The sequence below is a fragment of the Hemitrygon akajei genome, chromosome 12, assembly GCF_048418815.1.
Source record: "Hemitrygon akajei chromosome 12, sHemAka1.3, whole genome shotgun sequence".
In the NCBI taxonomy this organism is placed as follows: domain Eukaryota; kingdom Metazoa; phylum Chordata; class Chondrichthyes; order Myliobatiformes; family Dasyatidae; genus Hemitrygon; species Hemitrygon akajei.
In genome coordinates this window covers 50,747,652-50,763,866 of record NC_133135.1, presented here as the reverse complement: position 1 = coordinate 50,763,866, position 16,215 = coordinate 50,747,652, and the positions used below count along the sequence as shown (strand labels likewise).

General features: G+C 47.4%; 1 protein-coding gene across 5 annotated transcripts in view; it reads left to right on the top strand.

Moving 5' to 3' along the window:
* Positions 1 to 16,215, top strand: part of fggy (FGGY carbohydrate kinase domain containing) — a 311,433-nt gene that overhangs the window by 253,888 nt on the left and 41,330 nt on the right. Inside the window, exon 14 of one of the 5 annotated variants that reach the window (XM_073063084.1) lies at positions 1,787 to 4,469. The exons of the other annotated variants lie outside the window; for them this stretch is intronic. Coding sequence (XP_072919185.1) covers positions 1,787 to 1,815 — 29 coding nt within the window. The 3' untranslated portion in view covers positions 1,816 to 4,469. Of the gene's footprint in view, positions 1 to 1,786; positions 4,470 to 16,215 lie in introns of those variants that run through there. 5 annotated transcript variants of the gene reach the window in all.

The window sequence follows — 16,215 nt, the reverse complement described above, 5'->3', positions numbered from 1 at the left end:
ACTCCTTTTCCTCTCTCAAGTATTTCATCCGTTCAATCTCTTCTTTCATTTCTCTCTTTGCCTGTTCCACCTTTATCCTTTCTGCCTGTATCTCCTTCCATATCACCGCTTTTTCCTTCTCGTATTGTCTTTTTTCCTCCTCATTATCCCAAACTTGTACTTCTCCCTGCATGTTTACTGTTCCCATCAGCAGGGGGCACAGCTTAGGAGTTCCTTCCTCATTATAGGGAGGGGGCTTTTCTGTTTCTTTCACATCCGGGTACGGAGCTGAAGCCAGCTTCTCACTGTACCTTCCTCTCTCTCTAACAGGCGGTTTCTCCAGCACCTTAGTGTCTTCCTCGCTTGTAATCAATATTCTACCTGTCCTCCTCAGCCTTTCTCCCTCCGTTCTGAAGAGTTATAGCACTTCCATTTCTCGTTCTCTTTTTTGCCCTCTTTTCTTAGATTTATCGTTTGGTTTGTAATTTTTAATTAGTGCCTCCATTTCTTCGCACAAGCTTACGTCAAACATTCCTTCTCTTGGCCATTTTGTGACCAGGTTTTTGGTTCTCTTTTCCCATTTTTCTGAAGTTTTTGTGATCTCATATTTATTTACCGGGATTTTTTGCTCAGAATCTCTACTGCCGTTCCTTTACCTGTCATGTTGTTCTCTCTTTTTAAGGTATTTCAGAGATTCACAGTTCGTTTACTGGATAATATTATTTACTCTAATTCTATGCCTAGTCTATCGTCTATCTACCAGCGCTTTAAACTATATATTGGACTGTCCTTGTTTCCTATTCTGTTCTGCCCGTACAGACCTCTATTCAGAGCGGTATCCACAGAACTTTCTCTTTGCACCTCGTCTATTCAGACCCTTATCTCTTAAGGCGGCATCCACGAGGATTTTCTCTATTTTCCTTTCCCTGCCCGTTCAGACCTTCGTTTCATACGAAGTGGTATCCACAGGGATTTTCTCTGTTTTCCCTTTCCCTGCCCGTTCAGACCTTAGTTTCATACGAAGCGGTATCCACAGGGATTTACCAACACCACGTGGAATTTTTCTTAACTTATTAGCTTATTTGTACTTACCCTCACTGCAGTGTTCTTGATCAATCCTCTGAGCCTCCTGTTAACCCCCAATTCTGCCAGATTCTTTGGACCGGAGAGACCCTTCAGCAGTGGTTCCACACTTCTGAGACTCCAAGACCTCCCCAAAACCAACAGAATTCTTTGTTCAAATTGTCGCAAAAAGCGCTTACCTTTTGTTTGGGTGCACCCTTAATTCTGTTAGCCTTGTGGGGGTCCCTAGAGGACTGGGAAGCGTCCCCAATCTGCCGTTTTCTTTCCGCGGGTCTCTTTCTGGCCCTGTCACAGTCGCCAATTTTGTCGTGGTTTCTCGTGCCCCACAAACGACCAGGAGACGCAGAAGATTCTTCAAGAAGTATTAAACTTTAATTTGCAAATCAAAGCTGAGACAGTCATTGAGCTAGTTGCTGATTGCCCACCGATCCTTGTACATAGCATTTTTTATAGCAATCTCCTGGTTTAGTTGCATTAGCATATCCAATCGGTCTATAGTTGCGTATCACAAGTACATCAGCCACTATTGTTTCTACCCATTGACTTAATCATGTTCTAGTCTACATCTCTTAGCTACCTCTCATTAACACACCATTGTCTTCTACATTCTTCAGATTTCATTCTCCTACTAAATTGGATACATGCACAGCAAATAGCAAGTTCAAAGCTGACTACATAGTTTTGGTTACACAACAAACAATGCAACTTTTATACTCCAATGCAGGAAGCTTTCAGACAGCCTCGTGCTGCTGAGGGACACCATCACCTACGTGCAGGACGGGGGTGGACGCCTGCCTGGTCAGCGTGGACCTGGAGAAAGCCTTCGACAGGATATCGCACACGTACATGGCGGATGTACTCTCCATAATGGGATTTGGGGAGGGAATCCGGAATTGGATCAAACTGCTCTACACGGACATCTGTAGCGCAGTCCAGGTCAACGGGTGGGAAACAGACAGCTTCCCCATCAGGTCTGGAGTCAGGCAGAGCTGCCCTCTCTCCCCTGTCTTGTTCGTGTGCTGCATAGAACCCTTTGCCGAAGCCATCAGGAGGAATGACACATAAGAGGGGTGACACTGCCAGGCAGCGGAGGGACACAAGTCAAAACCTCCCTGTACATGGACGACGTCACCGTCTTCTGCTCTGATCCGAGGTCAGTTCGCAGGCTGATCGGCATCTGCGAACAGTTCAAGCAGGCGTCAGGGGCCAGGGTCAACCGCACGAAGAGCGAAGCCATGTTCTTCGGCAACTGGCCCGACCGATCCAGCGTCCCCTTCACCATCAGGGCTGATCACCTGAGGGTGTTGGGGATCTGGTTTGGAGGGGCCGAGGCGGGCAACAGGAACTGGCGGGAGCGGACTGCCAAGGTGAAACAGAAACTGGGGCTGTGGGGAGGGCGCTCCCTATCGATAGCGGGCAAGAACCTGGTCATCAGGTGTGAGGTGCTCTCAGGGCTGCTGTACTTGGCGCAGGTGTGGCCAGTCCCCCGCTCCTTCTGCTCGGAAATCACCCCAGCCGTCTTCAGATTCGTCTGGGGATCCAGGATGGAGCGGGTCAGACGGACCACCATGCACAAGTCCCTGGACAATGGGGGCAAAAACATCCCCAATGTCACCCTCACCCTGATGGCCAGCTTCGTGTGTGGCTGCATCAGGTTGTGTGTGGATCCCGGGTACATGGGCACCAAGTACCACTACATGCCCAGGTTCTACCTGTCGCCCTGGCTACAAAGGATGGGTCTGGCCCCTTTCCCGCGCAACACCCCTGTCAGCTGGTCGCTGCCGCCATACCTGTCCTTCATAGAGAAGTTCTTTCAGGTCAATGCCTTTGACCACAGGGCCAACAGGCAGTGGTCAGCACGTAAGGTCCTGCAGGCACTATAGGAGAAGGACGTGATGGACTCAGTGGGGTGGTTCCCTGAGCAGACTGTCCAGTTCATCTTGCAAAATGCCTCATCGCCAGACCTCACCAACAGGCACCAAGACCTCGCCTGGCTGGTGGTGAGAGGGGCCCTCCCAGTCCAATCCCTCCTGTACGCCTGGAACATCGTCTCCACACCCCTCTGCCCACGGGAGGACTGCAGTGAGGAGGAGTCAGTGACCCACCTCTTTGCACACTGTGGGTTCGTGGAGAAGGTGTGGAGAAGGATGGAAGGAGCAGTGTCGAGGTTCATCCCCAGCAGCTGCGTAACAGAGGACTCTCTGATCTACGGGCTGTTCCCGGGGATGCACACCAAGACCAGCATCCGGTCAGCCCGAAACTTGATGGTCTACCAGCACACGGAGATGTCCGTGGGGGAATGCTGCGGACTGGCACATTCTGGGCTGCAGGAGTACGTGCTGAGGGACACACTCAAACTCGGTGCAGCCACCTCAAGGGCCCGGTGGGGAAGGACCACAGTCTAGGGTCCTTCTCCCGTGGGAGTTCAGGGGTGGGGGTTTGGGGGTATACCCCCTGAATGTAAATATGAAAGAACAACATGGGTGGCAAAACATTAGAACTTTGAAAATGTAAAAACAGTAATGGTACCAACTGTAAAGAATTGTAAGTCTTTGAATGGTTATTGTATATAATTTTATTTTGGAATAAAGTATATTTTGTTTAATAAAATAAAACTTCCCAGGTAACACTGATGAGACTCCTCAACTCTGAGGTGTAACTTCCCGGGTAACACTGATGAGAATCCTCAATGCTGACTTGGGCAGCGGGAGACTGGAGTGAGTTTACGTCTCTCTCGACTCGGGCAGCGGGAGACTGGAGTGTGCTTGGGACAAACATTACTATCACTTGTCAAGGCACACTGGCAGCTGGCTGAGTAATGCCTCGTGACTCGTCACTCAAGGACACAAGCCACTCTTTGTCGCACCCCCTGAAATTCCATCTCGCACCCCCTAGGGGTGCGGGCACTCCAGGTTGGGAACCCCTGTTCTACAGCTTGATGATTTCTGCCAACCACTGATTTATTTTTATACCTAAAGCCACTGCATAAATGCAGATAGTTTGTTTTTGTTGATGTGATAGAAATTGTTGGCAAAATGCTTGCTTTGCAAATGCTGAAATAAGACTGCTCATAACTATGCAACAGTTGATGAAGAGTAAACGTAAATGTCGCTATAAATGTATAAAATAAACACAATCAGAAGACCATAAGAGATTGGTGCAGAATTGGATCATTCAGCCCATCAAGTCTGCTCTGCTATTTCCTCATGACTGATCCATTGTCCCTCTCAACCCGTAACATTTCCTTCTGCCCATGACCTTTAATTCCCTGACAAATCAAGAATCTATCAACCTCTTCTTTAGATCCAACCAATGATCTAGACACCACAGGCAGCTGTGGCAACGAAGTCCACAGCTTACAAACCCTCTGAACAAAGAAATTCTTCAACGTCTCCATTCTAAATGGTGTCCCTCAATTCTGAGGCTGTGCGCTCTATTCGTAGACTCCCTCACTATAGGAAACATCCTCTCCACATCTGCTCTGTTTTGGCCTTTCAACATTCAATAGGTTTCAATGAAATCCCTCCCACCACTCCTCATTCTTTTAAATTCCAGCAAGTACAGGCCAAGAGCCATCAAACTCTCCTCATATGGTAACCCTTTCATTCACAGAATCATTCTCATTAACACCTCCTCTGAACCCTCTCCAATGTTAGCACATCCTTTCTTAAATAAGGGATCCAAAATGGAACACAATAGTCCAAGTGAAGCCTCTTCAGTGCCTTATAAACCCTCAGCATTATATACTTGCTTTTACATTCTAGTCCTCACAAAATGAATGCTAACATTGTGTTAGCCTTCCACACCACCAACTCAACCAGCAAATTAACCTGCAGGGAATCCTGCACGAGGACATCCAAGTCCCTTTGTGCTTCGGATTTTTGAATTTTTGAAAATAGGCTATACTTTTGTCCCTTCTACCAAAGTGCATGACCATACACTTACCAACACAGTATTCCATCTGTCACTTATTTGCCCAGACTCCCCATCTACCCAGTCCTTCTGCAGCCCCCCGCTTCCTCAATACGACCTGCCTCTACAACTATCTTAGTATTGTCCAGCCATAAAGCCATCAGTTTAATCATCCAAATCATTGACATATAACATAAAAGGAAGAAGTCCCAACACTAAACCCTTCAGAAAATCTTTAGTCATCACCAGCCAACCAGAAAAGGCTCCCTTTATTTCCACTCTTTGCTTCCTGCCAATCAGCCAATCCTCGGTCAGTGCTAGTATCGTTCCTGTAATACCATGGGTTCTTGTTAAGCAACCTCATATGTGGCATCTTGTCAAAAGCCTTCTAAAAATCCAAGTAAAGAACATCTACAAATTCTCCTTTGTCTATCCTGCTTGTTATTTCCTCAAAGAATTCTAACAAATTTGTCAGGCAAGATTTTCCCTAAAGGAAATCATGCTGACTTTGGCATATTTATCATGTGCCTCGAAATACCCTAAAATTTCATCCTTAATAATCGATTCCAACATTTTTCCTCCCATTAAGGTCAGGCTAACTGGCCTATAGTTTCCTTTCTTCTGCTTCCCTTTCTTCTTGAAGTGATATTTTCAGTTTTCCAGTCCTCCAGAACCATGCCAAAATCTAGAGATTCTTGAAAGATCATTATTAATGCCTCCACAATCTGTTCCGCTACTTCTTTGAGAACCCTTGGGTTCTGATCCAGATGATCTATCTACCTTCAGACCTATCAGCTTCATGAGCTACAGTACATCAGCCGATGTGTGTTCTGTTTTAAGGAATGAGTACTACTGAAAGTTGTAGTTTATACCAAAAAGTTAAATATTCATGAATTACATCAAATACATTCAGTGTGTTCTTTGCTTCATGGAATCCTGGTTAACTCCTTCTGTGCTGGATGCAGCAATTTGGATTGACAGGTTTACTATACACCGTCAGGATAGATCTATAGAGTCTCTCAAAAACAGAGGTGGAGGAGTATGCCTCATGATCAACTCTTCTTGGTGCACAAATATATCACTGCTTTCCCAATTCTGCTCAGCAGACCTGGAATATCTGGCAATTAAGTGCCATCCATTTTATCTACCACAAGAGATTTCTGGGATCATTTTGGTAGCGATATACATTCCACCTCAAGCAAATGTCAGTCAGGCTTTAGATGATCTGAGCAATGGGATCAACATGCATGAAACAGTGCACCCTAACACCGAAACCATTGTTTTGAGAGATTTTAACCAGGCCAGTCTGAAAAAATCACTAAGGAATTACCATCAACAGATCACTTGCAATACCAGAAGAAACAACACACTGGACCGCTGTTACACCACCATCAAGAATGCCTACTGTGCTAGTCCATGCCTTCACTTCGCGAAGTCTGATCACCTGACTGTACTTCTACTCCCTGAGTATAGGCACAGACTGATAACTGCAGCACCAGCTCTGAGGACCAAGAAGGTATGGGCAAGGTAGATATGCTGAGGGCTGTTTCAAGGGCAAAGAGACAATTTGGAGGTGACATCAGATGCATGGCAACTCTGGCAGGGTTTGCAAGACATTACTTCCTACAAAGTGAAACCCAATAGCATGAATGGCAGTGATGCTTCACTACCAGTTAAACTCAATGCCTTCTATGTCTGCTTTGAAAGGGAGAAAATAACTACAGCTGTGAAGATTCCTGCTTCACCTGAATGCCTGAGGCTGATGTTAGGCTGTCTTTAAAGAAAGTGAACCCTTGCAAGGCAGAAGGCCCCAGTGGAGAACCTGGTAAGGCTCTGAAAACCTGTGCCAACCAACTGGCTGGAGTATTCAAGGACATTTTCAACCTCTCACTGCTACGGGCAAAAGTTCCCACTTGCTTCAAAATGGCAACAATTATACCAGTGCCTAAGAAAAATAATGTGAGCTGTCATAATGACTATCGCTCAGTAGCACTCACATCGACAGTGATGAAATGCTTTGAGAGATTGATCATGACTAGACTGAACTCTTGCCTCACCAAGAACCTGGACTCATTGCAATTTGCCTATCGCCGCAATAGATCAATGGCAGATGCAATTTCAAAGGCTCTTCACACGGCCTTGGATTACCCTGGACAATACAAACACCTATGTAGGGATGCTGTTCATCGATTATAGCTCAGCATTTAATACCATCATTTCCATAATTCTGATTGAGAAGTTACAGAACCTGCGCTCTGTACCTCCCTCTGCAATTGGATCCTCAACTTCCTAACCAGAAGATCATAATCTGGTAGTGTTCACGGGTTCAATTTCCATTTAGGAATTGGATGGCAGAGGGGAAGACGCATGTAGCTGAATCATTGAGTGTGTACCTCCTACCTGATGGTAACAGTGAGAAAAGGGCATGCCCTGTGTGCTGGAGGTCCTTAATAATGGACACTGCCTTTCTAAGACACTGCTCCTTGAAGATGTCCTAGGTACTTTGTAGGCTAGTACCCAAGATGGAGCCGACTAAATTTACAACCCTCTGCAGCTTCTTTCAGTCCTGTGCAGTAGACCCACCTCCCCCCCCCCCCCCCCCATACCGGTCAGAATGCTCTCCACGGTACATCTATGGAAGTTTCTAGTGTATTTGTTGACATCCCAAATCTCTTCAAACTCCTAATGAAGTATACTTACTGTCTTGCCTTCTTTATAACTGCATCAATAAGTTGGGACCAGATTAGGTCCTTAGAGATATTGACATCCTGGAACTTGAAGCTGTTCACTCTCTCCACTTCTGATCTCCTTATGAAGATTGGATGGTGTTCCTTCATCTTAACCTTCCTGAAGTCCACAATCACCTCTTTCGTCTTACTGACCTTGAGTGCCAGGTTGTTGCTGTGACACCACTCCACTAGTTGGCATATCTCACTCCTGTACGCCCTCTCGTCACCATCTGAGATTCTACCAACAATGATTGTATCATCAGCAAATTTATAGATAGTATTTGAGCAATGCCTAGCCACACAGTCATGGATATAGAGAGAGTAGAGCAGTGGGCTAAGCACACACCCCTGAGGTGCACCAGTGTTTATCATCAGCGAGGAGGAGATGTTATCACCGATCCACACAGACTGTGGACTTCTGGTTAGGAAGTCGAGGATCCAATTGCAGAGGGAGGTACAGAGGCCCAGGTTCTGTAACTTCTCAATCAGGATTGTGGGAATGATGGTATTAAATGCTGAGCTACAGTCAATGACCAGCATCCTGACATAGGTGTTTGGGTTGTCCAGGTGGTCTAAGTCTGTGTGAAGAGCCGTTGACGTTGCGTCTGCTGTTGACCTATTGTGACAATAGGCAAATCGCAATGGGTTCAGGTCCTTGCTGAGGCAGGAGTTCAGTCTAGTCATGACCAACCTCTCAAAGAATTTCATCACTGTAGATCTGAGAGCTACCGGGCTATAGTCATTATGACAGCTCACATTATTCTTCTTAGGCACTGGTATAATTGTTGCCTTTTTGAAACAGGTGGGAACTTTAGCCCGTAGCAGTGAGAGGTTGAAAATGTCCTTGAATACTCCCACCAGTTGGTTGTCATAGGTTTTCGGAGCCTTACCAGGTACTCCATCAGGACCTTCTGCCTTGTGAGGGTTCATTCTCTTTAAAGACAGCCCAACATTAGCCTCTGAGACAGAGATCGGAGGGTCATCAGGTGTAGCAAGGGATCTTCACAGCTGTAGTCATATTCTCTCTTTCAAAACAGGCATAGAAGACATTGAGCTCATCTGGTAGTGAAGCATCGCTGTCATTCATGCTACTGGGTTTCGCTTTGTAAGAAGTAATGTCTTGCAAACCATGCCAGAATTGCCGTACATCCCATTTTACCTCTGAACTCATTCGAAATTGTCTGTTCACCCTTGAAGTAGTACTACACAAATCATACCTGGTTTTCTGGTACAGGCCTGGGTTGCCAGACTGGAATGCCACAGATCTAGCCTTCAGCAGATGACCTACCTCCTGGTTCATCCACGGCTTTTGATTTGGGAATGTACAGCAAGTCTTTGTAGGCACACACTCATCCACACAGGTTTTAATAAAGTCCGTAACAACTGCAGCATACTCATCCAGATTCAAAGTTGAATCCCTGAATACAGTCCAGTCCACCGATTCAAAGCTGTCCTGTAAGTGCTCCTGTGCTTCCCTTGTCCATACCTTTTTGGTCCTCACTACTGGTGCTGCAGTCTTCAGTCTCTGCCTGTACTCAGGGAGTAGAAGTACAGCCAGGTGATCAGGCTTCCTGAAGTGAGGTTGTGGAATAGCACGGTAGGCATTCTTGATGGTGGTGTAACAATGGTCCAGTGTGTTGTTTCCTCTTGTATTGCAAGTGATCTGTTGATGGTAATTGCTTAGTGATTTTTTCAGACTGGCCTGATTAAAATCCCCCAAAACAATGGTGTAAGCGTTAGGGTGCGCTGTTTCGTGCATGTTGATCCTACTGCTCAGATCATCTCAAGCCTGATTGACATTGGCCTCAGGTGGAATGTATACAGCTACCAAAATGATCTTGATACTCTTCCATGGTAGGTAAAAAGGACGGCACTTAACTGCTAGATATTCCAAGTTTGGTGAGCAGAATTGGGGCAGCACTGATATATTTGTGTACCAAGAAGAGTTGATCGTGAGGCATACTCCTCCACCTCTGCTTTTGAGAAAATCTATAGATTTATCCTGACGGTGTATAGTAGGTTTAACCCATCGATCCGAATTGCTGCATCTGGTACAGAAGGAGTTAACCAGAATTCCGTGAAACAAAGGACACACATGGTCCTAATGACTCTCTGATTCAGCACCCTAGTTCTGAGATCATCGATCTTATGGTCTAATGTTCCCAATTTAGTCAGGCAGATGCATAGACCAAAACGGCAGTGGAAAAGCAAGACATTGAAGATGTGGCAGTCTGGAGCAATATATACCTCCTGGAGGAACTCAGCTATTCTGTGGAAGTAGAGAGAAGATCCTGATGTATGGCTGCAGCTTGAAACATCAATCATCCCTCTGCCTCCACAGATACTGCTTGAGCTGCTGAGTTCCTCCAGCAGTTTGTTTTTCACTCCAGAACAGCAGTGTCCCAGTTAATAAAGTCTACTTGTAAGCTTTCTATTTGGTTTTCTCCTTGTTTCATTGGGGATTTACAGCACAAGTTGTAGATTGCACAATTTTGCTCCAATATCTGCCAGAAAGGCAGAAATGGCTGCTCACACATCAATGATGTCATATTTTGTGCAAATAAAGTTGCAGAAATGATACTCTCTGCAAGGATAGATTGAGACTGGGTGTGCTCTGTCCATTTTCACAATGTGTAGGACTGCAACCAGAAATGAATTAAAGATATGCACCAAGCAAACTTTATGCATAAAGCAAGCACATATTTAGGTTCAATTTCCAGGCTGTTATGTTTTATCCCCATTGCCCTGCTGTGGATGATTGGCATAGAATTTTTTTCAATAACATATTTTGTATTGGTTCACTTGATATACTGCCGAATTGTGAGTGCTTTTACTCACATGCTTGAATACAGTTATATTTACATTGACTTTTCATTTGCTTTGCTTCTATTTTTGTAGATTTCTCATCTGCTAGGCGCTCAGTACGTAAGAGTTCAACATTTGAAAACAGCAGTGGTGGAATTAACACCTTGATCAACACTTAAATTCAAATGGATTACAATAATATTGGCTGGATTCTATGGGGAAATCTGAAGAGTTCTGCATGGAACTACTGGAATTTCCTCTTCTAACTGGCAAAAGTTCTTGCTTTTTGCATGTCTTTGTCAATACTGGTAATTTCCTTTGTGTGCTCTAAAGATGGAGTACAAAGTTACAGTCGCAGTGGATGTTGTTTACTTGGATTTTCAGAAGGTTTTTGACAAGGTGCTGCACATGAGGCTGCTTAACAAGATAAGAGACCATGGTATTATAAGAAAGATACTAGCATGGATAGAAGATTGGCTGAATGACAGGAGGCAAAGTGTTGGAATAAAGGGGCCCCATTCTGTTTGGCTGCCAGTGACAAGTAGTGTTCTGCAGTGGTCAGTATTGGGACTATTTCATTTTCAAGCTACGGTATATGCCAATCATATGGAGGACAGATATGATGGCTTTGTGGCCAGGTTTGTAGACAATACAAAGGCAGGTGGAGGGGCAGTTAGTGTTGAGGAAGCAGGGAGTCTGCAGAAGGACTTGGACAGATGGGGAAAATGAACATATGGAATGTGGTGCAGCGAAGTGCCACTTTTGTAGAAGGAATAAAGGTGTAAACTATTTTCTAAATGGGAAGAAAGTTCAAAAATCAGAGGTGCAAAGGGACTTGGGAGGCCTTGCACAGAATTCCCTGAAGATTAATTTTCAGGTTGAGTCAGTGGTGAGACAGACAAGTGCAATGTTAACACTCATTCTGAGAGGAGCAAAAATGTGATACAGAGGCTTTATAAGGCATTGGTCAGATCATACTTGGAGTATTGTGAGCAGTTGTGGGGCCCCTTTCCTAAGAAAAGATGTGCTGGCATTGGAGAGGGTCCAGAGGAGGTTGACAAGAATGATTTCAGGAATGAAGGGGTTAACGTATGAGGAGCTTTTGATGGCTCTGAGCCTGTATTCACTGGAGTTTGGAAAAACATGAGGGTGGGGGGAGGTCTCATTGAAACCTATTTAATGTTGAAAGCCCTAGGACTGATTGGATGTGGAGAGGATGTTTCCGATAGTAGGTGAGTCGATGACCAGAGGGCTCAGCCTCAGAATAGAGGGATATCCATTTAGAACAGAGATGAGAAGGAACTTCTTTAGCCAGAGGGTGGTACATCTGTGGAATTCATCGCCATGGATGGTTTGGAAGCTAATCACTGAGTATATTTAAAGCAGAGGTAGCTAGGTTCTTGCTTAGTCCGGGTGTCAAATGTTGCAGGGGGGAGGCAGGAGAATGGGTTTGGGAGGGATAATAAATCAACCATGATGGAACGGCAGCGAGACATGATGGGCTAAGTAGCCTAATTCTGCTCTAATGTCTTAAGGCCTTATGGTCAGTTATGCTGGGGAATCCTTTAAAGACTCTGTACTCAGAATGTGTTAAAACTGGCCCAGGATCACCAGATCCTTTTTTGACTCAAAAAGGTCTCCTTCATTGACTTCAATAGAGAAAGGCCACTATGTGCTAATGTATTAGTACTTTAATAATCCTTTAATTAATTTGAATATTTTAAACACTTATAGTGTTAAGTATTAAATGTTTTAGTTTCATATTTGCTTACATTTCAGTAATTCTGAATGTGCAAAACATTCAGAATCATTTATGCTCTTTTGACAGCCATCTTTGTTAGGAAGGCAAGGTTAAACTGGTTGTCAGTTATTTTATGTTCAGGATTTTGGTGACTGTGGCTTGTTTTAGCACCTCAATATTTTTTCTTTAATTTAAAAATAAATGTTATAAATTCGGAACAAGAAGGCAGCGGGAGAGCACCTAAGGATTTCCAGCGGGAAGACATTTTGAGTTCTCGGGGGAACAGAGAGGCCAGACTGCGCAGGCGCGTGACATTAGCCAGTTGAGCGCGAACAGTTTAAAAAGAAGGCAGCCATATCCAGCGGGCAGCATTGGGAGCAGGCAGCGGAGTGAGAGGCATCAGAGTGAAAGGGCTTTAGCTCCACGGTGGTAACGAGACGAGGTGAGGCAGTTGTTGATTGCAAAAGGAGGTAGTATGTATGTGAGGCCAATTTTCTGTGGTCAGTGTCAGATGTGGGAGGTCCTGGAGTCTCCTGGTGTCCCAGATGGCCACATCTGCACCCAGTGCATCAAGATGCAACTCGTAAGTGACCGTGTTAGGGAACTGGAGCTGCAGCTTGATGACCTTTGTCTGGTCAGGGAGAGTGAGGAGGTGATAGAGAGGAGTTACAGACAGGTGGTCACTCCGGGGCCACGGGGGACAGAGAAATGGGTCACAGTCAGGAGAGGGAAGGGGAAGAGTCAGGTACTAGAGAGTACCTCTGTGGCTGTACCCCTTGACAATAAGTACTCCTGTTTCAGTACTGTTGTGGGGGACAGCCTACCTGGGGGAAGCGACAGTAGCTGTGCCTCTGGCACAGAGTCTGGCCCTGTGGCTCAGAAGGGTAGGGAAAGGAAGAGGAAGGCAGTAGTGATAGGGGACTCTATAGTCAGGGGTTCAGACAGACGATTCTGTAGACGCAGGAAAGAAACTCGGATGGTAGTTTGCCTCCCAGGTGCCAGGGTCCGGGATGTTTCAGATCACGTCCAAGATATCCTGCGGTGGGAGGGCGAACAGCCAGAGGTCGTGGTACATATTGGTACAATGACATAGGTAGGAAAAGGGAGGAGGTTCTGAAAGAAGACTACAGGGAGTTAGGAAGGAGGTTGAAAAGCAGGACCTCAAAGGTAGTAATCTCGGGATTACTGCCTGTGCCACGCAACAGTGAGAATAGGAATAGAATGAAGTGGAGGATAAATGCGTGGCTGAGGGATTGGAGCAGGGGGCAGGAATTCAGATTTCTGGATCATTGGGACCTCTTTTGAGGCAGGTGTGACCTGTACAAAAAGGACAGTTTGCACTCGAATCCCACGGGGACCAATATCCTGGCGGGCAGGTTTGATAGAGCTGTTTGGGAGTGTTTAAACTAGTTTGGCAGTGGGGTGGGAATCAGAATGTGAGTGCAAGGATTAAGGTAGAAGGACAAGGGCATGATGCTAAGAGTTCTGAGTTGATGAGGAAGGACAGGCAGGGGACAGAACATAATTGTAGCCAGTTAAAGGGGTTGAAATGTGTCTGTTTCAATGGCAGGAGTATTAGGAACAAGGAGGATGAACTTAGAGCATGGTTTAGTACATGGAACTCCAATGTTGTGGCCGTTACTGAAACTTGGTTGGAGGAGGGCAGGATTGGATGATGCAGGTCCCAGGCTTCAGCTGTTTTAAAAGGAATAGGATGGGAGGTAGAAAAGGAGGGGAGTGGCATTGCTGGTCAGGGATAGTATCACGGCTATAGAAAGGGAGGACGCTGCAGGAGGAGTGTCCAAGGAATCAGTCTGGGTGGAAGTCAGAAATAGGAAGGGATCAATCACTGTGCTGGGAGTAGTCTGTAGGCCCCCAAATAGCCCTCGGGACACCGAGGAGCAGATAGGCAGATTTTAGAATGGTGCAGGAAATACAGGGTTGTGGCGACCCACTTCCTAGCGCACTCGACCCGGCTCACAAATAGCCAGCGCGCTGGCACAAAGGCCAGTCCCAAAAGGGCACCAGGTCTGCTTCACCAACAAAGGGAAAAGCCTGCGCGGGACTGTGAGTACGTGCCCCCTGCAGCATCCGCGCCCGGGGAGGGCGGGATCAGGGAGGCTTTAAAGCGAAGCCGCAAAGTTCGAGTAAAATCTTCTTTAACTGCAGTTTACTGACTCCGTGTCATTATTTCAGCGCTGCGTGTAGCACATCGCTACAATTGGTGACCCCGACGGTCCAAACTATATTTGGATCGGAGATGAACGACGCCGCATCTGTTCATGCGGTTTCGTTGAAACTGCCAAGCTTCTGAACGCTGCGACCTCACCTCTGGTTCCAGCAAGCAGAAGCCCAATTCCACGTTCAGCAGATAACCTCAGAGGACACACATTACTACTACGTGGTGAGCTCCCTCGACCAGGAAACAGCGGCCCAGGTTGAGGAGTTCGTACAGTCTCCCCCAGCGGACGGCAAGTACACGGAATTCAAAGCCCTGCTCATAAGGACTTTCGGACTCTCACGGCGTGAGCGGGCTGCTCGTTTACTGCACCTGGATGGCTTGGGAGACAGACCTCCATCGGCTTTAATGAATGAGATGTTGCCTGTGGCCGGCGGACACACAACCTGCCTCGTGTTTGAGCAGGCATTCCTGGAGCAGCTGCCCGAGGACATAGGCCTGCTGCTGTCCGACGCGGATTTCAGCGACCCCCGGAAGGTGGCAGCCCGGGTGGACTTGCTGTGGAACGCCAAGAAGGTGAGTGGGGCGTCTGTCGCACAGATCACCAGGCCACGCTCCCAGCAGCAAACCAGACCAGGCACGGCCACAGAGCCCGCTAACCCCGGAGGCAGGGGTGAGGAGCCCAACGAACAATGGTGCTTCTACCACCAGCGGTGGGGCGTAGAAGCCCGCCGCTGTAGCCCGCCCTGCAAGTTCCCGGGAAACGCCAGGGCCAGCTGCCATTGATGGCTACGGCGGCTGGCCATCGGGATAGCCTCCTGTATGTGTGGGACAAGAGGTCGGGACGCCATTTTTTGGTCGACACCGGTGCCGAGATCAGCGTCTTACCTCCGACGAGTTACGACACCCGCAACAGGGCACCGGGTCCCCCCCTGAGGGCCATGAACGGCAGCACAGTAAGGACCTGCGGCACCCGTACGGTGCAGCTACAGTTCGGCTCCAGCCTGTTCGCGTGGGACTTCACACTGGCCGCCATAGCCCAACCGCTTCTGGGTGCGGATTTTTTGTGGGCTCACAGCCTGCTGGTCGACCTGCCGAGGCAGAGACTGGTCCACGCCGAGACCTTTCAGACGTTCTCCCTGGGAGAAGCACAGTTGCCAGCCCCACACCTCGACTCCATCACGCTGTCCGACAACAACTTCACCAGAGTCCAGGCGGATTTCCCATCGGTTCTGGCACCGCAGTTCACGGCAGCCATGCCCCAACACGGCGTACAGCACCACATTCCGACCCAGGGACCCCCCCCCCTCCACGCCCATGCTCGGCGGCTTCCCCCGGACAAGCTCCGACTGGCGAAGGAGGAGTTCAAGAGGATGGAGGAATTGGGGATCATCTGGCGGTCCGACAGCCCATGGGCCTCCCCCCTGCACATGGTGCCCAAAGCGACAGGGGGCTGGAGACCATGCGGCGACTACCGCAGGCTGAACGAGGCTACCACACCGGACTGCTACCCTGTGCCACACATTCAGGACTTTGCAGCAAACCTGCACGGTGCACGGATCTTCTCCAAGGTAGACCTCGTCTGGGGATACCATCAAATCTCGATGCATCCGGACGACGTCCCCAAAACGGCACTCATCACCCCGTTCGGCCTTTTCGAGTTCCTCCGCATGCCGTTTGGCCTGAAGAATGCCGCACAGACGTTCCAGCGGTTAATGGACGCAGTGGGACACGACCTGGACTTCGCATTCATCTACTTGGATGACATCCTCATAGCCAGCAGCAGT